Source organism: Apteryx rowi, unplaced genomic scaffold, assembly GCF_003343035.1.
Source record: "Apteryx rowi isolate R43461 unplaced genomic scaffold, aptRow1 scaffold_69, whole genome shotgun sequence".
In the NCBI taxonomy this organism is placed as follows: domain Eukaryota; kingdom Metazoa; phylum Chordata; class Aves; order Apterygiformes; family Apterygidae; genus Apteryx; species Apteryx rowi.
In genome coordinates, this window is record NW_020450971.1 from 2954299 (window position 1) to 2976352 (window position 22054).

The 22054-nt window shown below is 42.8% G+C and overlaps 1 protein-coding gene across 1 annotated transcript in view; it reads right to left on the reverse strand.

Annotated features, from left to right (window-relative positions):
• The window catches only part of PAK3 (p21 (RAC1) activated kinase 3), a 40867-nt gene that overhangs the window by 7483 nt on the left and 11330 nt on the right, over positions 1-22054 (reverse strand). The window contains exons 3-11 of the mRNA XM_026086277.1: positions 19838-19991; positions 17964-18001; positions 15175-15306; positions 13858-14020; positions 8334-8397; positions 4106-4154; positions 2294-2406; positions 1295-1412; positions 379-478 (exon numbers count right to left, since the gene is read on the reverse strand). Coding sequence (XP_025942062.1) covers positions 379-478; positions 1295-1412; positions 2294-2406; positions 4106-4154; positions 8334-8397; positions 13858-14020; positions 15175-15306; positions 17964-18001; positions 19838-19991 — 931 coding nt within the window. The remainder of the gene's footprint in view (positions 1-378; positions 479-1294; positions 1413-2293; positions 2407-4105; positions 4155-8333; positions 8398-13857; positions 14021-15174; positions 15307-17963; positions 18002-19837; positions 19992-22054) is intronic.

Sequence of the window (22054 nt, forward strand, 5' to 3'; positions counted from 1 at the left end):
AACCAAGCAATAGAAACTCCCACTTTGTGCCCAAAAATGTAGTGTTGAATCTAGCTGGAAAAGCAGCCACGTTCTCTTTACTTGATGGTGTAGCCAAATAAATATCGAATTAGCCACTTAAAAAAAAGTTTCACGCAGCAAATGCTTCACTTAAAGCTTTCAATCAAAACTCTGGTCTCTGGGAGGGACATAAGCAAATAAAAGACAGCTTTTATACCTTCTTCCTTTTTCTACCTCTTTGTGTATTGGAATTGTGCACTTCATTTGCAGCCGTGGTCAGGGCACCAGCACAGGCACCACTTTTGGGTGCTGGCAGTCAGTGAGAAGCAGCCCCGCAGCCCGTGCTGTGAACACCACCGCCCAGCCAAGAATACCTACTCAATTTGACAGATCCATCCATCCCGAGAAGGATGTTGTCGCTCTTGATGTCTCTGTGGATCACTTGGTTTGAATGCAGGAAATCCAGCGCTTGCAGGCACTGATACAGAAAAAAGGGAACATAAAGGTAAAAATTAACGGCCTGATTTCATCACACGAGAAGGGAATGTCTCTAAAAGATTTAATTTCTAGATGAATTGTGAGTAAGGGCAAAATACCATCCTGTCAAGAGGAATAGCTTACTGCTTCAACACTATTAGAATAATAACTTTCTAAATGAAGGCACATTAGCTTTTGAATGAGAAATGTCAATTATTGTTACAGACTATCCCCTGAAAGCACAGACAGAATGACTGCAGCTACAATGAATTTGCTATCTCTGTCCACATGACAAACTATTATTTGCCAAAAAAGAAAAACTCACTTCCTTCAGTATGAAGTGGATCACTTTCGGGTGGAAGGTTTATGACAAAGATTTTATTGTGAGGCTCTACAGGAGATTTGAAAATAGCATTTTAGTCATTTTTCAGAAGCAAACAACATTTTGGGTGGAATGCTATCCTTTCAAGCGGAGGACTGTGACAAATGAACCTCTATTTTTCTTTGCTATTATTTTAAAATTCTGCTACAAGTATGCTTGCTTTTACAGGCAAGGTATAACATACAGACATGCCCAAAGCAAACGTTTAGAGAGGCAAAGTTGAGAATAATAAAACTCAAAAAAAAAGAGAGAGTATGATAATAGTATATAGAGTACAATAACTGAGTATAATAAGTGCAGTGATACAGGCAGGCAAATCATATTAAAAAAGCAACAAAGAAATGAAGATCTGAACATGAAATCACTCATTTTCTTACCACCTGTTCAGCAGTCCCATACTATCTACGTGATCACAAGCACACGCAGCAGCCTTACCTCCCTGCAGACAGCTGCTATCTGTCCTTCGTCCATACAGGTCTCTGTAACCACGTCAGTTAAAGAGCCTCCTGCCAAGTACTCCATAACTACCCAAAGTTCATCGCCTACYAGGTAGCTGGAACAAGAAAACAGCGACAGAGATGAATGTGCACGGCTAAGTTATCTTGTGAAAAAGACCACACTTGATTTTTGCTTTCTGATCATTTTTAAATGAAGACAGCATAAAGCGAATAGACATTCCTTCTAGGCTATACAGTCCTTAGAAAGAATCTGTGCAGTCCAAATGAGAGAGGCATTATGAGTGAAAAACATAGATGGGATATGGCAAGCAAGTGAAAAATGCAGTTTAGTAAAGGCAAAGATAAATGATCAGCCAGGATATATCACATCATCTCATTCATCATCTTAACGTATACAGAAATGCCATGATTAACTCCAGAAACACGAGGACAAAACTTTCATAACTGTCCATGGTRGGAAGGTGTGTACTACTGAGGATAGAAATTGGTCAACAGTTTGAAAAATCTTACATGAAGTGCATTCAGAAACAGAAAACAAATTAAAAACTGATAAATTGTGTGTGTCTGGAAACAAGAACCTTGTCTTCCTGGCATCCACAGCAGTGGAAAATAATGGGAATATTCCAAGGGAAATAATTTCTATGATGATTTATCAGCATTTATCAGAATACACAGAAAATATGTCCAACTAAAAAATCTTGGAGATAGTGGAGTCACAGGCAGTTGTTTTAGTAAGATATGGCTAATCCAGATTTCCAAAAACAGTCTATGAACTGCATATGCAAGAAAAATTAATGCAGATGAAGAACAATCTCTTCCAATATATGTATGTGGATGTGTGTGTGTGTATATATATATGTGTATATATATGTATATATCAAAAATAAACAGGTCATTTTTCTGCCAGAGACCAAAGTGAACCTTTGGCCTGCAGTATGTAGATGAACTTTCAAAGGTTAACACCAGCACTACTTACCTGTCTAAATAGTTAACAATATTGGGGTTCTTATTTTCCCTCATGACCAGGATTTCATTAATAATTAATTCCTTTTTGGGCTGTTGTTGGAGATTCATTTGCTTTATGGCCACCTAAAATGACACTGAGAATTACTACCTCGAACAGCCTGAAGCGCCCCACATCAGCACGAACACGCAGTAAGTGGTTTGGGAATGACGTATCAGAGCTGCACCAGACTGCCGAGCGACTCGGCACCGGAGCTCAGCGACTTACATTACAACAACCTCATTTTCTGCTTGCTTGGATGCTAGTTACACGATACACGGCCATATGCATCTTGCCTTGTAAAATTTGTAAAAACGGTCTGTAAAATATCAACCAGAAATCTCTAACAACACTCTGCGTACCTACATTCTTCCAAAACGGCCGTAGTTTATTACTACGGTCATCATTCATTCAGGTTTTGCAAGCAGGAAATGATTTTGTTACCGTGAAAAAATATAAAACAGCTGGTAACACTGCAGCAATTACATGATTTTCATGACTGTTTCAGCAACTGCTATTATTCTTGACTTGATTACATAACTGAAAGAAAAGGCATACGCACATCATGCGCAAAAAGCTGTGCTAAAGGGTTACAGTCACATACGATCTGGGAACTTCCCAACTTCTGGCATTTTGACTTTGCAACTCTAACAACTCTCTTTTAGCGTAGGTGATATTTGCAATGACTTCCTGAGTTAACAAATGATCCGCACCGCGGTATTTTCAGGGCAGGTCCAGGGCCCCAGGCAGGGTGCCTGTGTCAACCAGCTTCAATATGACTAAAACACAGAATTACTTCCTAAACACAACCTGTCCTTAACTAGTACTTATATTATACTTTGAAGATGAAACAAACTATAGGAAAAAATGCTAAAAATAGTATTACTATCCTGAATCAGCGATTAAGATAAATTGGGATTGAATGACGGCAGCCTCCATCAGCTAGTTGTTGCATTAGTATATTCAGTAATTAAGGCAGAGGTAGTGAGCCCTTCTCTGAAGGTACTGCTTCCCTCCTTGCATTCCTTATAGTAGTTCTTAATAAGGATAAAGTTTGTCCAGCAACAATCAGTGTGATGCAGCTATTGATTCCTCATGCCGATGAGGGAAACTGTGACAAGCCCTAGGTTTCTCCCGAGGCCTGTAGTTATGACAGTCTTTAGATTCAGCAATTTATGTTGCTAATCAATCTACGGCCAGGTCCACAGATAGTTTTTGTGCTGTAAATTTACAGAGTTAAATTATATTCCGACAAACATGCTCTGTAAGAGCATATCTTCATCCACGCTGGGGAACAGCAGGTACAACAATTTCTAAACCAATACCTTTATACTGGCAATAAAAATTATATAGTTGCTATCAGGCCTGAAACTTGCTGAGATTTATTTACAGATCTCTCTCCATTAAAATACCCATTCAGGGATGGCATCACAGGGCAGCGGGCTGGGACCAGCAATACCGCGGGGGGGCACAGCCCTGTTCTGGAGAAAGCACAGGTTGAAAAAACGGCCTTGTCATTATTATTACCCTTATTCTTTTAATTGGCCTTAAAAGGAAGCGCACGGCCGCCGGTGGCGTTCGGCTACTGAGGCACACAACCGCACGGCCCTTACCGAGCTGTCAGCGGAAAGCCGCAGGCAGCAGCCGACGGTTTTGCAGGCCGCCGCCGGCCCGCGTTCGGGGAGAGCTGCCCTTGCGCTGAGCACCCCCGGCGCCCAGCAGGCCCACCCACGGTCGGCGCGGGGAGGCACCGCAGACGCAGCCCAGCCCCAGCGCGGCACTCACCTCCTGTCCCGTGGCGATGTCTATTGCTGTATAAACAGTACCCGATGCCCTAGGGGAAAAACAAACAGCGGCCGAGGAATGAGAGGCAGCCCAGGCCCTTTGCGCGAAAGCCAGCGCAGACGGTGCCGCCTCTGCTCCTGCTCGCGCAGTCCGTCCGCAGCCGGCCCCGGCCCTCGCCGCGCGGAAACCCCTACGCCCAACGCAAACAGAGAGGGCTCGTGCGGACCTCACGCGYGCACCCGAAATTATTCTAGTTCAAAGCTTGCAGGACGGGGGGAGGGAGTTGTTTCTGTGTGTTTTTTTTTTTTTGCCCACCAAATTTTCCAGATCACCCTGTTTGTTTCCGTTCACCTGCAGGCTGAAATACTTCCAAAGTGTTTTAATTCAACAGGCACCAGAGACTGCGCGCCTGTGTTGAGAACAATGTTATCACTGGGCACGCTATGTATTCCTTTAATATAAATGCAAATGCATTTTCCTATGACTAATTGTTGAGATTAATCCAATTTGCTTTCATAAAAAGCCAACACCTTTTATTCAGAGTTGCTAACATGTGCTGTACCTCCTGAGCAAAGTCCTGTCAGGGTTTATTTAAAAACAGCTATTTAAATTAGGATGCTTTGGGGTATGCTCTGGGCCATCCGTGAAGAGTTTAGATAAAGGTGAGTAATTTAAGTAAAGCTGTGAATTAATTGCAAGGGCTCTGTGATTCTGCATTAGGGACTCTTATTTCTAAGCAGCTATAATTTCTGATCGGTATCTAACTTTTAAACTCTTCTGTAATATCTTGGTTTTAATGCAGTTAGGCAAGTAYCAGAGCCTGCAATTAGATCTGTGTCACTGTGATGCAGTGCAGTACAAGTTTTTAAAAAAAAAGCTAAACGCAGGCTGCTCATGTCTCCACACTAATTTCTCTTTCTAGCAGGAGCTAAGCACTGCTTGAGCCAGCAGAGCCTCTTTATCAAGCACTAGTTAACTAAGTTTCCTCCAGCATTTTCAGTCCTAACCTGGAGACAAATTACAAACACGAGACTCAGCACTCAGGCTGACCCGTTCTTCAGCCCAGACCCGCTGACTCCTGGTCGCTGCTACGTAGCCGCGTAACCATCACGCTGTTTATTAGCTTCCCCCACCGGATGGAGCAAGGAGGTGACCCCGCCTGGACAATTCCCTTTTCCTTCAGTATAAAGTCACTCTCTAACCGCACTTCTCTCAGCAGCCTTGACTCCCGTCCACCTTGCAGCCAGGTGCTAGCGCCAGCCGGGGGCCCCGTGGCGTACTGGCACGCAGTGGTGGTCGTTGCGCCTGCCCCACGGCCAGGCACGTGAGCTATATGGATGGAGCTGGGACGTCTTGACAGTGAAATGAGACTTCCCGCCCAGCTACAAAATCAAGCTGCTGCCCTAGCCGTAAGTCGGAAAAAAATGAAGTGATTGTTTACACGCATTTTTTTCCTTAAGTGCCAGAATGCGCAGTATTTTGTTAGACTTCCTAGTTTTTAGCAGTTGAGTGATGGAAAAGTCCCCCAAAGCACCGTGTAGGGGTAGTGTGAACTGTTTCTCGTGGCGATCTGAACCTTTCAGCTCACACAACGAGGCAGGATTTCTCAGCAGAGCTGTTCTCTCTCGAGGCTGAGGAAGGCCCTGCACGCCGCACCTGCAGGTGCCTAAGAAACCCAGCCAGAACAACGTCTTCTACTGGTTTTCCATTTGTGAAAGCCCTCCCTTGCCTCCTGGAAGGACAACTGCTTTTGCAAGGATAATACATTGTTCACATTCCCAGTTTCCCGTAAGATTTCAGGATGATCATTAGTACTGGCAAGACAGTGCTGTGGTAAATAATTATCCGTGGCTGTGGTAAGGTACTTACGGTAGCCTGCTGTATTAACCTGCATTTATCTCCTCGCAGGAGCGCACTGATCGCCTGCTGAGAACATGCCACGCTTCCCCTGCAGGGGGCTGCCGTAATTTGCAGCAGAGCCGCCCCACGACGCCTCCCTCGCTGGGGCCGGGCCGCCCCGCTCCGCCGTGGCGCCCTCGTCCCCGGCGGGACCCCGCGAGGCCGCCCGTGGCTACACAAGCAAATCCCAGGGCCGTCGCCTGCTCACGGCTAAGGTTGCCACCACTATTTAACCTTCGTTGGATAGTGCCAGGCTGCCAGGGCGCTGTCTCAGAGGACAAGAAGCAGCTCTCCAGCTCCGGATGCTCGGCCGAGACCCCGCCAGGAGTGTGCGCTGAGGCAGGCCTCTGCAGCCGGGACGGCCTCCGGAGGGACACGTCCGCAGAGATGGCCAAGGCCAACCACAGCCAGGTGCCTCACACAGGCACCTCGCTCAGGTGTCTGCAGTTAGAGGGAATAAATCCGGGCCTGGTTAACTAAACCCACACCTACTTTCCTGAAACAGTCAGGTTATAACTTGTGGCGTGAGGGCATGCCCTTCTGCAGACTTCTGCACCGCCACCGGCAGGGAAGACGTGTCGACAAAGACCTGCGACAGATGAGCCTTCCCCCCAGTGTTAAACCGAGAGCCTGAATGGCAGCATTCCTCACGCACATCCTGTGGGATGAACTGATCTGAAGTACATTAGTGAGTGCACTTGCTGTTTTAGCACTTGAGAAGAAAAATTATGGCAATTTAGATAATAAAAGCCAGAGCAAGTCTTACACAAAACAAAGAGCTTTGCATGTATTTGAAACCCAAATGAAGGTGTCTAACAGTCTCACATTCAACTGCTCACTGCAATAGCAACTCAGATCCAAAAGACATCCAATACAGTGTCCCCCAAGAAGATTTTTGTCTGCTAGCATCTGACCCCCAGCTCTGTAAGCCAACCTGGCTGCATTAGTCATGAGCTGGTTACACTGGCACACTCACTCCTCTGCAACAAGGGCGCACAATCTTCAGGCTGCACTACAAGCTGAAGGAAATCAGTTTAGAGGCCTTTTAGGCCAGATATGATGGACATTTTCTCATGGTGACAGCAATAACCTGCTTCGCACACATGTTTATTCTGAATCTCACTTCTTCAGCTGACACTTATCTTTTGAGAGACCAGCAAAACTTTAAGTGTCCACTGCTAAATGACAATAAGAACCAAAGCTTGGGGTAGAAAGCAAGCTGGAGTCTGAGAAAGAGTTATACGATGAACAGTGCAGAATCACCTTCCCACGAGTGCCCTATCAAATAAAATATTTCTACTATAAAGCCTACCAGAGAAAGAGCATGAGCGTGTCTGGCCTTCTTCAGTATATATCATTTGTAGGTCAGCAACATGCTACCCTGAGTTCAAATCTGACAAAACAGTTAAGGCAGAAAAATATCTACCAACGTCAGTGAACTGTATTCTGTCATACAATGACAGCAGCATGATGCTGGTCTTACACCAACGGAGTTAGTCTTCCTGGGATTACAACACGGCCTAGGAAGCTTCCACTGAGCAGGGAGTCTTGGATAATATTTAAAATGCAAGTCAAATATTTAATTTTGATGTTATTTCCCTTGTTCTTGTCTCCTCACATATAAAATATTTCAAAACAATCCTATTTATAGTAGGTAAAGTAGGGTTTCAAAATGGAATAGTTTGGCAGATGATTTTCAGCAAACTACTAAAACTTGCAGGATCCCAGAATATTCTACTATCAGGCAGATGTATTTTTTCATCAAGTATATCTAAACTATCATTATTACTAGATATTTGGTGGGTTGGGTTTTTTTTTACTGCCTATGCTAGAAAAGAGAGATAATTAATCTCTGGTTTAAATTTCTAAACTATGTTGTTATAACTCTGATCACTGAAATAATTTCTTTAGCAAAATATTTTAAAAGAAATGTTATTCTGAGCTGACATTTACCTGGCACCTGTCAGGTGATAGGTTGCTCTTTTAGGCAACAAAGCAGAAGTTTCTTCTCCTTTCTTTAGTGCAGCTGTATTATTCTGAGACATATAAAAATGATTTCTTTATTAAAATAAGCATACAAGTATCGCATACTTGAGGCACAGTAGATCTTCCAAGTGCTAGTCATCTCTGCAGACAAGGCACTGACAGCAGCAAGGTGTCTTTGATGATTCATTTGGGCCACTACGAAAATACTGATCAATACTGAGAGCACAGGAGAATCTAAACCCAGCGTCCGAATGGGTTGGAGCTTGCCTAACTTCACACTTGATACTAAACCAGCAAAGTATCTGCCCTGTGTTTTTGCGTAACTAACTGTGACTGGACTTACCCTTGGCCGATTTTTTCAAATCGAGTATATTTCTTCTTAGGGTCTCCCACGCTGACAATGCTTCCTGAAAGAAACAAAATTAAAGATGCTCACTTGAAAATGGAGATTCCACCTAAACCCAGAAACCCCACCACTGTCTGGGCTTCTGAGCTGCTTGTGTTCAGCCAGCTGATAAGACTGGCAGCTCCCAACTGCTGGTGGCCTCCACAAAGGCTGATTTTCTACACTCCTTTGAAGAGTACCTGTATATGTGAAGGTTGGCAGGAAACGGAGAACATGGAGAAACATTCACAGAATACAGATATGAATGAAGAACAAATACCAGTGCAAGTGTTTGTTGTTTAAATGTTAACAAGACTTGGAATAACAGAGCCATTTTTTTTCTTAGGAATAAATACTCTGTGTGATTCTACAAGGGGTTTAATACTTTCAAAGATTAAATGCAGCTTGGGTTTTAGAATCAATTTCTATAAGCAGATGCCATTTAAAGAGCAGGAAGAACATAAAGTGTTTCCAGGAAGGGATCCTGTCAACCTTTTGGTAGTTCACCTAAAGAATGGTTTTGCCTTTTTAAGGCAGAGCAGCTAACATCATAATAATTAATTATGGGGTTTTAAGAACTATGACCCTTACAATTCACTACAGAGGCTAAGTTATGAAGAAGACCTTGCTTGTGTCATTTGAAGAACCACGTCGCTTGTCTTCAGCCTGCCTTGGATCAGCAAGCAGCAGGAGACTTGCAGTCTCCACACGCTGATCCTCGCAACCAAAAGGGACCCGTGATGGATAGCGAGAACAGCAATACTCCTCAGGAACGACTGTTACAAAGATTGCTGCACAACTACGATGCTGATAATCTCCTGAGTGCCGGAGATGTGATGCACAGGCCAGGCTAGATGGGGTGCTGCCATCTCCCGGTGGCTCGTCGCTGTAGCACCAGCGAACGGGCCGGCCCCTTCGGCACAGGCTCTGCACACGGGCAGGGGGCATGCCAGGTCCCCAGGCAGGTTTGGAGCGCATGGGCCACTCTGTGTTAAAATTAAAACATGCACAACTTGGCGTTTTCTTGCCCACTCAGAGGTGTAGGCAGTCTGAACGGGAAGGAAGGAAAGCAGTAATTAGGGTAGTCTGTTTGTATGAAACGAAAGAGCCAAAATCTGATAAACTGAAACAAATCCAAAGGAATAATTAAAAAACAATATTGTTTTTTCTGGTCCAGTAGTTTCCTAGATAAAAAACAAACAACAAAGAGAAGCAAAAGCTGATGGTTTAATGGCAATCCAAATGACTTCTAAAGATTTAGCTTAGAATGCACATCACTGAAATCCTTAGAGAAGATTAGTTCAGGAGGAAAAACTCCCAACATGTGACCACGCATTTTGTTTGAGCAATCTGGCAATATTCCTACATCACAAATACAAACACACACTTATTTATTCACCAGTGCTTCCAAATCAAAACTATGTGATGTGCCTCTTGCTGAAAGTATCAGCCAACACATTTTTCTCTTCTGTCCAGGCCATTTCTCTGGAGCAGAGGGCTTTTAGCATCCAAACGGGCATCTGACAGGACACCCAGCCAGGAATCCTGCCCGCCGGCGCAGCAAGAAGAGGCATCGATACCATCTGGTACGCTCCCTGCTAAAAGAGTTTCGCTGGCCATGGCAAGGGCGCTAATGGGGAGCTGCAGGGGAAGAGGTTTCCTTTGCTCAGTGGGACCCGCTGCCCTTGCCCGGCACCCCGGAATCATCAGCCAGCGCCTGCTGCTGCCAGGAGCGTAACAGCTTGCTGGCTGAGGATGCCAACACAGTCTCAAGTAGCCTGAAGTGATCCTGCCCTGCCGTCCCAACCTGCGAGAATTATACTAACGGTACTGTCTTGAGTCCAAGCCAAGGACAAAACATTTTCAGAAGCCGGTTAACTTTCTGTATTTTCCTCTAGTCGAGGGATGAGAACTAGCTAGCACTGAGATACAAATGTCATAGTTGCTGCTTAGTGCCAGAACTCTTCAAAGGCAGAAGGATGCTGCCTGCTGAGGGGGGATTTGCCCAAAGTCAGGGAGAATGGTGCTGAAAGGACACTGATCTCAGTCCACTTGACCCACAGCAAGAGCCACTGCTTTCTGTCCAACTGCCTGTGCACTGCCCATTAGTGGCACTGAAAAGGCAGTTCAAAGTGAAAAGCAAAATAAAAATAGCACCTAGGCCACACAAATGTAAATGATGCTTTTTTTTCTTCAGAATTGGACAGCAAACAGTGGAGCCTGAGCAACCTGGAAGGAATTCTGCATTGGTATTTCACTCACAGCATCGCAGTGCTAGGTTACCCACTCCAGCCAAAAGGTTTCTTGCAAGAAGAACAAAACTTGTGCTTTAGCAGAAGGCAGTGAGGTCTACCTACACATTAACCATGTCTAGAGGGAATAACGCTGCTTTACACAGGGAGCAGGGAGCCCTCTTGCACTAAAGCACTTTGCTGCACACAAAGCTCCACTGCCACAGGGATGTGCTGCTCCACGCATGACCTGCTGCTCTTTGCCAACAAAGTCCTGATTTGCTCCCTTATCCTGCGCAGAGGCACCAGCACCGGCCGCTGACCCAGGCTGCACCTCCGAACCCTAACCAGTAACCCATGCAGCAAAAGTTACACTCCCTTTTGCTCCAGCGCAGGGTCAGTGTCCACGGCAATGCTTTGCAGCCTGACTGATGCCAGAGCAGCTGAACCAATGCTGAACGCTGCTTAGCATGAGGCAGAGCACAGGACACACCATCTCCAGCTCTACTTCTGCATCCCTAGCTAAAACGGGGTGCCTTGAAGGTGGCTGCTGCTGAGCTCCAGGGGAGTCCTGCAGCAGTATCCTCTTGGAGCAGAACAAGGGTGGCTTTGCAGCCAAAGTGGGAACTCACTGACATGTATAATGTAAGACGAAGCTTGCTTTCTACTTCACTGAAATGGATCTTCTGTATAAAATAATCTTTCTGCTGAGAGGAATGTGTCCAGAGGAATCTGGGACTCCCTTTAAATGGAGTGAAAGCCAGGGATGTGACCAAGAGAAAGCTCATCCAGAAGGAAACTTGTGCTGCTGTGCTTCATCATCCTCAGACGGTCATGCCCATGAGTCTTCGCAGCACTAAACCAAACACCGCTGTAATCTTGTGCTGGGCTGGGTAACAGGGAAAATACTGTGTTGTCAGTGTCTGGATAGGTGCTATTTTCAGTTAGTTAATGGCACTATGTATCTATCAGGACAAATATCAGAAGTTCATGGAAGTTCATGTTATAAGAGAGTAGAATAAAAAAGACTGAACAACAAATATTTTTAGTAAGAATTTTCCAAATTTGCCACCGATTTTGCAGCTCAGGTTTCAGAACCTGAGTAGCTACTTTTGCAGGTCAGTTGTTTGTGGCTGGTTTCTTGTGCATATCAAATGCGATAGCACTGAAACCAACAGACTGGAGTGTGGCCCCAGTTCAGAAAAGCACTTCCCATTCTAGACAAAAGATAAACATATCAACTATTTTGATGTCTTTAAGCACTTCCCTTTATCAAGTCCTAAATTCAGTGCTTAAGAAAGCAGATCTGGGCCATTTATGTTTTATAATTACAGTGGAACATATTCAAGATTCCATTACAGGCAGAATTTCATTTGATCTTATCTCAATATTACAGTTTTTACTCCCTAGTAAAACTTGTAATGAAAGTGGCTTTAAAAAAACACGTTATTTCAAGCAGAAAAGAATTATGAAAGCAATTTAAGATAAAAGAGGGCAGGGAATGTCTTCCTAAAAGTAGAATAAAATCAACCGTGGAAGAAGTAGGCAAGGTGGAGAAGTCATATGGGTTAAATAAAAAAGCACATATGCTTAAATATAATTAGCCCAGGACTATAATAAAAGGGCATCATCCAGTTTTCAGATGGCTTCATGAAAGCATAAAAAGATTTTCAGTGTCCACGCTGCAATTTGCCCAAGCCACACTTTCAGACCTGGCTCACTGAGTATCAAATTCCTAAGAAAGAAAACACACATAAGGATGTAACATTCAAAGATATAACCTGCAATAACTCATGGCTCAGTCCTAATCTGAGATACACGGAAGACTGAAAAAACGATACACATGCTTACATTGATGTATGCAGCGTACCTGCAGATCTCATGTTAGAAACCTGTCTCAAACATTTAGCCTCAGCTGAAGGAGCTATAATTCTTCTCTTTATAAGGTGATATACCTGCAGGTAACTACCAGCTCTGGAATAAATACATTAATTATTTCATTCTCTCTTCAACGAAAGCCATTGAACTTACTGCTTGGATGCCTTGGAGATTCAGTTCTTTATAGTACAGTCAACCTGCCAAGGGCGCAGAAAACACTGCACAAGCACCTGAAATCTCACACCTGAGGCTTCAGCGTCTGCAGTCACACCAACCGCCAGTGGCAGGGCAGTTACGATAAAGAGGTTAGTTCAGCACAAGAACGAGCCACAGACACACCACCGTGACAAAGCAATAGCCAGACAGCACCCCTTTACAAGGGGTTGTCCCCATTAAAGACATAAGAATACTGGCTTTGAGATCAAACGCAAGGAAATGTAGATAATCCACTTTTTGTCCTCATAGTTAATACAAGACACAGACTGAGCTGGCCTGTGTTATGAACTCAAGGATATATTATCTGATAATATAGCACCRGCAGCTATTATGTGCAAGAAGTCTATCAAACTGATTATATTGTAGAACCAGGAGTCACACAGCAGCTTGATGTGTTTTCCTAGAATATGATCCGTGCATGGGACTGGGCCAATGGTGAGTATCAGCTGGTTGGGAATTAGCTATGAGAAAGTGCCATGTATCTGAGGAACATGCAGTGGATGTGCTGGAGGTTAGCTCCTGAGAAATGCTCGCAGTGCAATCTTATGTGATCACGCCACACAGAATTGGTGTGCACGTGTTCCCTTTGATACATCTTTATGACCACAAAGCTAAAAAACAACATAAAGGTTATTATAATTTTTTTCCTTTTCTATCCACAGTATCAAGTGAAGTTCTTTAAAAGGAGTCCTCTCTGACAAAAAGGGAGAATTCTTATAAAAAAAGAACTCCAGTACAGTAGTAGTGGTAGTAATAATAACAGTAGTAGTAATTGTATTTTGGCTCTGACGACTGATGAGAAGCTGGAGTCTAAACAGAATTTAGGAACCCAAATACTTTGTTAAATTTGGGCATCAGCAAAGGAGTTCACTAGGCCATTCACTAGGGCACAGCCTTCTCCTCAACCAGAAACAATCTCTTCTTTGGCCTTTCGCATAGAAGGAAGCTCAGACAAATCCAGCCCTATCATAAATGCCCTCAGAGGTAGAAGGAAGGCCCAGAGTGCTCCCTCCCTTCCTCTAAGCACAATAACAGTTTGGATGTGGAGTTGTCAGTGCCCCTGTGACACTAAAATGAGGATAAATGTTTGGTACATATAGTCCTGAGACACGTACACCCTACACTGCCTTATCAAACAAGGCATACTGCATACTTACGCAATTTCTCTAGGATCTCCTCATCTGTCATCTTGGATTTTTTTCGCTGCCGGTCTGTATTTCTGTATAAAGTGTTTGTGTTTGAGTTTTCAGGTTGGGGAGTAGTGGCTTCTTTAGCTGGTGCTGGTGCAGCGACAGGTTCAATTACAGAGCGTGTGTAGATCTGAGACAAGAAATTATTTTGTGTCAGAAAGGTGGCCTGCAGAGATGCCCCTGAGTTTGTATTTCAAACACAAATCTTTAAGCAGATGCTGTTTACCTAAAATCACACTGTAAAAAATGAAGTCCAAATCATGCTTCTTGGTCATGCAGGGCTCTTAACATATTTGTTTTCACCGTCCACTGCTCAAACTGAATGAGCAAAAATGAAGGCCAGTTTTACACATATCCATGGCCAGTTTACTTTCAATTTTCTTTTTCATTGATTTTCTGAAAGATGACTGAGACAATGAATTTACTGTGTTTCAGGGATTCAGGAGCAAATCTGTTCAGGGCCTGGCAGCCTTGATCCCTGTGCTCATGTGTCTTCATATGTAATAAAAGGACTCTTTAGTTGGAACTTTGTTAAAAATTCTACGGATGGCACCAGTGGCTGCTCACCCTCCACAGGCTCTGAGACTTTGCAGACCAAACAAAAATAATGAGCAATAAAACTCATTTTATCGGTTAAGATACATGTCTGAATAGAATCAGGGAGTATATCTCTTTTCTGATCATAACCGTTGAACTGACTTTTCACCAGTATTTCAGACTTTAGGGAGTGGCAATTAGGAACTTCATTCCAGTCTTTCAGATGTGCACAGCTGCCTAGGATTCTTCTCACCAAACTAAGTCTACTTCAATTTATAAAACTGATCTACTTCAGTTTATAAAACTTAGGAGTATAGTCTAAGCTGTATATTTAGTTCCTTCTGTAGTGAGTGGAGAGAGGTGGGTACCTCCAGCGGACAGTTTTGCCTGCAAATGAAATGAACTGCCTCTGGTGGCCTCTCTCCACTGACAACTGAGGGAGCCTACACAGATGCTTTAGACAAAGTTGCTCACTTTTACACCAGTAGTACTAGTATTAAGATACATAATGCTACCCTTATCTGATACTAAAATAAAGTTCATAGTTCCTATTAGCATCATGGGAACTCAATTAAACAAGAAAGTTCAAACCAAATTTTCCTGGCATCAGTGGCTTGGGTGAAGCAATAACCCATGGTAGGCTTCCAGCCCTCACAATCTTCATCCAAAACCAGCATGTGTTGGCTGATCAGAAACACTCAGCTCTGAATTATACAACAAACAGCCCTAATCAAAGCTGGCACTCACTGATTTTGTATGCTCAGGCCGTGGTGCAATAACAGGTGGAGGTTCATTGTCATCTTCCTCTTCCTCATCCTCTTCATCCTCTTCTTCAGAAACAGGGGGAGCTAATGGGGGCTCTGATGCCGTCTTTGTGCTCTGTGGATAGATGGTAGCATGAGTGACAACTTCTGTGTTCGGCACCTGGGAGGTTTGATAATTACATATAACTTCAGTCTGTTTGGATATGACAAACCAATCTCTACCTCCCTATAGTCCTAGTGGCCTCAGTTGTAGGTTACACATGGCAAAACACAATTTTACAGTTACAAATTACCATGCTGTTTTGTTAATTCATCTCAGTGTTTTTCATTTTTGCTTTTTATTTATTTACAGTAAACTACAGCTTAGTAAACTACAGTGGGCTACTGTACGCATTACTGGAGCAATAAATTAAATAAAAACAACTACATCATTTCTTTCCATGCTCAGTCAAAGACTAATTTCACGAAGAGTAATACTTGAATATATCTTTAGAAATCACATCTAGTTCTGGTAAATTGCTTTGGCATTGTGTTTGCAGAAATGGTAACAGTTAATTACACTAACAGGTGTCTACCGGCTAGTTAATTAACGCACTTCAAAGCACAAAGCCTCCTTCACTGTCTTACTGGGAATTTGGTTTTGGAGAGAAAGGCTATTTGTTTCTGTATTATTTTACCCTTGGGGTAATCATATTGCATGCTTTCACAGTGCTGAATTTCCCTGTTTAGGAGCTCCTTTTTCACCACCGTCCTCATCTTTACCTAATCATAAGCTAACACATGGGTATTTTTGCTATTTGTTTGCTTTTTATTGCAACAGTAAGAGCAAGCGAACGCCACCGGCTCAGCAGGGAAGGCGTGCGTCCCACCGGACCGTTTGTGGCTGCAGCGTTGACCTCCCGGCTACTCATCCAGGCACCCGATATCGTTCCTCAGCAGTGGGAAAGCCACTGCCGGGGCGCAGCCCCCCCTCAGGCAGACTGCAAATACGGGGCAGCTGAGGGAGTCTGGCCGCTCAGTTCACACACAGCGATCTGTATGTAAGCAAAAGTCTACAGTGCAGATATACACAGCCAGGGAGCTGGAGCCCACCGCCAGCCGCCGCTGCTGCCGGAGGGGTATCACACCGTCACGCGTCTCCTGGGGAAACAGGAACCCGGGAAGGTGTCCTGCTAACCGCTTACCCTCTGCTTTAAAGGTGGCCCACACCAAGGCACCTGGAGAATTTAAGCAAATCAAAGGTGCTGCTCTCCGTATTTGCACCTCTTTGGGATCATCTTTAAAACGGCATCATTTAGGCCAGTGTAAACACCAGTGAGGGAAGGCCCACTGGAGATGGGGGGAACGGGACTAATCTTCACCCTTGTGCCTTACTGCACAGATCACTGCATTGCTGCTTTAATTCACCTGTGCTTCAACACGCTGGCAGATATATTCAATTACACTACATTTTCCAGAAGAATCAGTTCTTTTGCCCAGCTTTTAAAGGTAACAGCTGAAACAGGCTACTAATAATGGCCGAAGTAGAGAATGATACGCGAGATATTCTAAATACTAGGTTTACGGGGCAACTTTGACAAGCAAGGGGTGCCCTAATGGGAAGGTATATGACTCCGTAGTACATTACATCGGTGTACTGTTTTCTATTCAGCGCTAGCGCTTTGCTTACATTGAAGATGTATAATGAAACTTTGAAAAATAAGGAAGGGTAATAGTCACATTTCTGTTATGTCAAATTCTTGTAAGTATTTTTTTCCACTGGGCTCCATGCTTGGTCTGACAGCACTAAATTGTGCAGCTAGAACATATACCATTAAGGAGTGAAATGAAATTAAAATTATTCCAATGGTTTCTCAGTCCTGTTAGAGAGCTGTTTTCTCGATATGGTAACGTTCAACCAGCATCCTGTGAGTAGGTAACTTTTGGAAGCTGACATCCCGACTGTCTCACTGCTGGTTGTGTCTGTGAGAACAAAATCCCACAGCAATTGCCAGGGTCTCCATCCCCACCGGAAAAGGCTATTTGGAAGGCCTTACTATGCTCCTGCGAAATTCAAACTTCCTTTTAAAAGTGTGTTTTATTAAAGATAATGGAAGTGGCATCAATTTAAAATTGTAAGYGTGAATATTCCATGGTGATTTTCATTTCATTATATACACTCTCTGCTGTAATTGCAAACCTAAAATTAAGTTGCTTAACTCTTGAAAATAAAGGCCAAATCCCCATTCAATCATTTGCTATTTAATGCACTAACACTGATAAATATGGTCAGTATTAATGCGGATGTCATGAGCACATCTTTGAGATTCCTATGGCAATTCAGTATTAATTAGAGTGGATCATCATTTAAAACTTTCTTTCAGTGGCTCCAGTGAGTTACATATCAATTATAACCTTATTTAGATTCAGCTACATATCCAGCTGTATTGAGGAAAAAGCATATATTTAATAGAAATGGATTTTAAGTTGTTAAAACTATATTAAAATTAGCTAATTAGACAGTACTGTTTATTGTTGCAAATTATATAGTCCACTGTGGCTAAGAACAGTGAGCTATCCTCTGTCTGCAGAACCAGACTTTCATCTGTTTTTAAAAGTTCTTATACAGAAAATTAGAAAACAGCCAGTGATTCCTTTACAGCAGCAGGAAAGATGCTAAAATGTACTTTCTTTCGGCCTAAGAGGCTGGCATACTTTCACAAAATTCAAAGCTGACAGCTTACGCCACGATCCTTAAACACCACAAAAGTAAAAGGTTACTTCCACACTCACCGAAGGATGGGCTGCTATGTATCCATGGGCGCTCTTATCTGCAACGGGCAAGGGAAAATGAACCAGACGCTTGTTATAACAGTGCCTGTCGTGGGGAATCCCACAGAACAAGCGAATCCAAATTGACATCATTTTTCTTTCACAACATCCCTTCAGTGGAAACAGTTATTTTACACAGAGAGCAAGATGACAGGATGATATACCAGGTTATTCTTTTTCTATAGTTTCTTGCATCAGTCGTTTGCCCAGTTTTGCCAGTAAAGAAAATGCAAGGAAAAATGGTTAAGAAAACACAAGTTGTTCTTTAACATCCAACACTTCTGTTCTGCCCAAGAGCTAAGGCAGCTTTTAATGTCTCCTCATAAATTGCCTGCACTGATCCTCCCCAGTTTGCTGAAAACATTTCTCCATAAAAGCTTCCCCAGAATTGCCCTCAGCTGTGACAGCCCTGCTCTGACATGGCACAGTGACAACGCCATTAAGATGTTACACCCTTGTCCTTCTTATGCTGGGCAGAAATGCATCCATCTCTCCAACTTTTGGTAGCGCGCATGTTGAGTTCAGCAACATACACTAACTGCTTTGAACTTTGTATTTCATCCCAAAGTTAACTGTTATTTTAGCAAATGTAAGTTTCAAATTAAACAGTCAAATCTTTTAATTAAAGAAAAAGATGCTTTCGCTCAAAAAAAGATCAATGTTAATAACCTCTGGAAACCAACTGCATAGTCTGTAGAGGGACCTCTGTGGAGCAGTCCCAGCCTACATTTTGGAAGTTGTGTTGGTTGAACCAGCAAACTGAGGAAATTACAGACTCTGATGCCACAGACTGTCACGTCTAGGAACTGAACCACAGGTTAAGTGACAAACGCTGTCCACACCCTGCTAGATGTGGACACCCCTTTCTTAGCTGAAGTTGTTGACATGGGCTTTACAAAAGTAACTGTGCCTTAACAGTGTCTTCATTTTAAAACCAACTCAGTTATTATGGGTCAGCAAAAGAACACATCAGAACAAAAAACAGATAAGCTGCATCTAGTCAAAAGCCTCTGCTTTCTTGCTAGATATGAATTATCACCAGCYAAAAAAGAAAATACAGACTAAAGACATAGCATGCAAATTACAGTACAGACTTGCTTTCTCACTTTTGCAATGCTCCACTACAGTTTTGCAGACTGTTCACAACCAAGGGAAAAATGACAGCAACATCACATTCCCAGGCTCTTGAATGGTAATTCCCAGATCATGAGGAACTTCATGGAAYGAATGTGCTACGGAGATTACTCCGGACATTGCCACCTTCCTTATCATCCGCTGTAGCCAGATCCCTTTTAGGACACCACAACAGCAGCCGTTTTGTATTTATTTGTGCATTTATACATAGCAACCTAATTTTCACCACAGCTCATGTACAAAATTCCTTGAAAATTCTTCTCAATCAAAAAGTATCACAAAAATCCTCAGAGTCTGTAATCTATTGCTTTTAGGATCCAAGAGTTACTCATAAAATGGACAAAACGGATACATCTTGTATCTCAGTCTGAACACTGAAGCAACAAGGATGCAAGGAAGAAGCAAAAAAAAAAGTAAAAATTATTTTTGGCTACCAGTACCTATGGCTTCTGAATAAAAATGGCAGTGACTGTTCCATCTAGTATCTTATCTAGCTCTGAAAACAACTGACAAAGAAAGTCACACTTTCAACTACTTTTTGGGGACAAAAGGGGAAACGTAACTCATTTCAATAGTGTGCAATCTTTCTCTCCAAGTGGAATTTTTCTGAAGTTGCTTCTTGATCACTGAACTTTCTTGAGCTTCAGTTTGACTCATTTTGGGCCTGACACTCCTTTTTTCACAGTGAGATGTTGACTTACCTCCTGAAGTAAAGCTCATGTATTTCTGGTTGTTAACCGTTTCTTTGGAATCGTAAAATTTGAGGACATCTAGAACTGCTTGTGGGTTCTTCTTCTGCTCTAGTTTTGTTATGTTGGAGGTCTGTAGTAGCCTGGCCCACTGCTCTGGAATGCCCTGTAGATGTCAAGCGGAAAGAATACTAATTTAGATTATCCAGCAGTCACAGCAGTACAGTTCTTTACCAAGATCCCATGCTACCTGTAAGATTACTTTCAGAAATATTGATTGACACCTTACATTTAAAATTAGAAGCTTATACAGTAGATGCAATCATTCTCTTCTCTATCAAAACATAGAGCTAAAACCAGGATCCAACTTTAAAAAGAAAAGAAAGTTATGACTGTGACAGGAAAAAAAGTGCATGAAACTCATCTTTAAATCAACTCTGCTCTTCCATGGAATAATGACTTAAGGCTTAGCTTGTTTTCCTGGTGATTCAGTGCAGACATAACAAGACTACTCTATATTTGTGGACAACACAGTGTATTTTAGGAGCTTTACACTGGATTTTTAATGCTCAATAATGCAAATAGACATTGCTGAAATGATCACTGCTGTCTGATCAAAAGGTAAATCCCACCCCGATACACTAATTTTCAGTGTATCAGGGGAGCACTGAGGGGTTAAGAATCTGCATTTAAATTCTCAAAACTGTGGCACTCAGTTGTAACACAGCTGCTGCTAAGGATGCCTCTTTTTAGAGCTCCTGCAGCTCTCTAGATTCTCTGCTCCAAATATATAGAAACCAGGGAGTCAGAAAACAGGCTGACAGTGCCACAGCCCTGCATGAACTCTCAAACATTTTAAGAGCAAGGGTGGCATTTGAAAATTGATCCAATTGCTGAAAGCCGCAACTCTGTGTTGAAATTATATTGATGAGAAATTGCTTTAAATATCCAGTATAATTTCCTAAATTTGAGAGCCTGTAATTTTCCCCATTTACTGCACAGCCAACATCTACCAGCGAATCATAGGGCGTAAGGAATAAAAAAAACTACACCTGAAGTGCATTTATGCTTACCCTTGGTGCCACCCCAATCTAGATAAACATTTTAATACGGCTTCTTCCTAAGAAGTTCTCTGCAAAACAATGTGTGACATGGGCCTCCAGAGTTTCAGATTAATGGAAAAAAGTGGGATAAGCCAAGCAACAAATCTACTGCACACACATCAACCTGCTGCTGCAGTGCTATGACATCTCAAAGAAGCACTTTGATGCAAGCTTCTTTTGGGCCTGTGACGCACCTCTGGGAGCTTCCCTGTGCACATCTGTGAGCCATAGAGATCTGGCTGTAATGGACGTAAATAAAGAAAGAAAAGAAAGTTAAAACAGAATGTGGGACAACTTAGAAGGTGGTAGGAGGTGAAACCAATGGGCCAAAATGGGGAAAATCCCATCTAAAATGGGAGTTATGAGGTAGGTACACCAAACAGATTAGGTGGTGGACAGGCTACAGGGAGGCAGGTTTAGGAAAACAGAAAAATCACAACTGTTCCAAAGTTTGGAAGCATCAGCCCCCCTCCTTTCTTTTTAAACCAGTTTTTCTCTCCCTCATAAAAATACATTACTGAGGATTAACGGCAAGTGACTGGAAAAATTACTCGTGATTCCTCTTTGTAATTAAAAAAAAAAAGAAAAAAAAAGGAAAGATCTGGGCTTCAGCTATTTGTTTGTCTAGTTTTTAAAGCCAGGTTAGCAGTTTTGAATGGCTCTACACAAATTTTTCCAATGGTTCTCCAGTCCCAAGATCACAACTGGCCAGTGCATGAGTCAACAAAGTGCAATGGAGAAAGTAGCTGCCAAGCTCAGATTTCACACCGGGAGGTTGTGCGTTGTTATAATCCAAATAACCTGTACGTGCCAGACTGAAAACCAGGACAACTCTAAAGAGATGCTTGTTTAGATTAATAATGTGCAACTTCTCTGGATCTATATGCACAACTTTCTCCCACTTGCTAATATCAGAATGCGTAAACTTTAAAAGTTTGATGGGTGACCAGGTTTTATTCTAGATTGGGGATCAGGAAACTGTTTTAAAAAGGCATGCTTTACAAAATCCACTCCAACATCCTGCAAACCACACTTCTTCCTTCATTCAGAAAGTGCAACTGTTTCTTCAAAATAAATCAGTATAAAGCTCTAGAAGCATGCTCCCACCCAGTAGTTTCCAACCAAT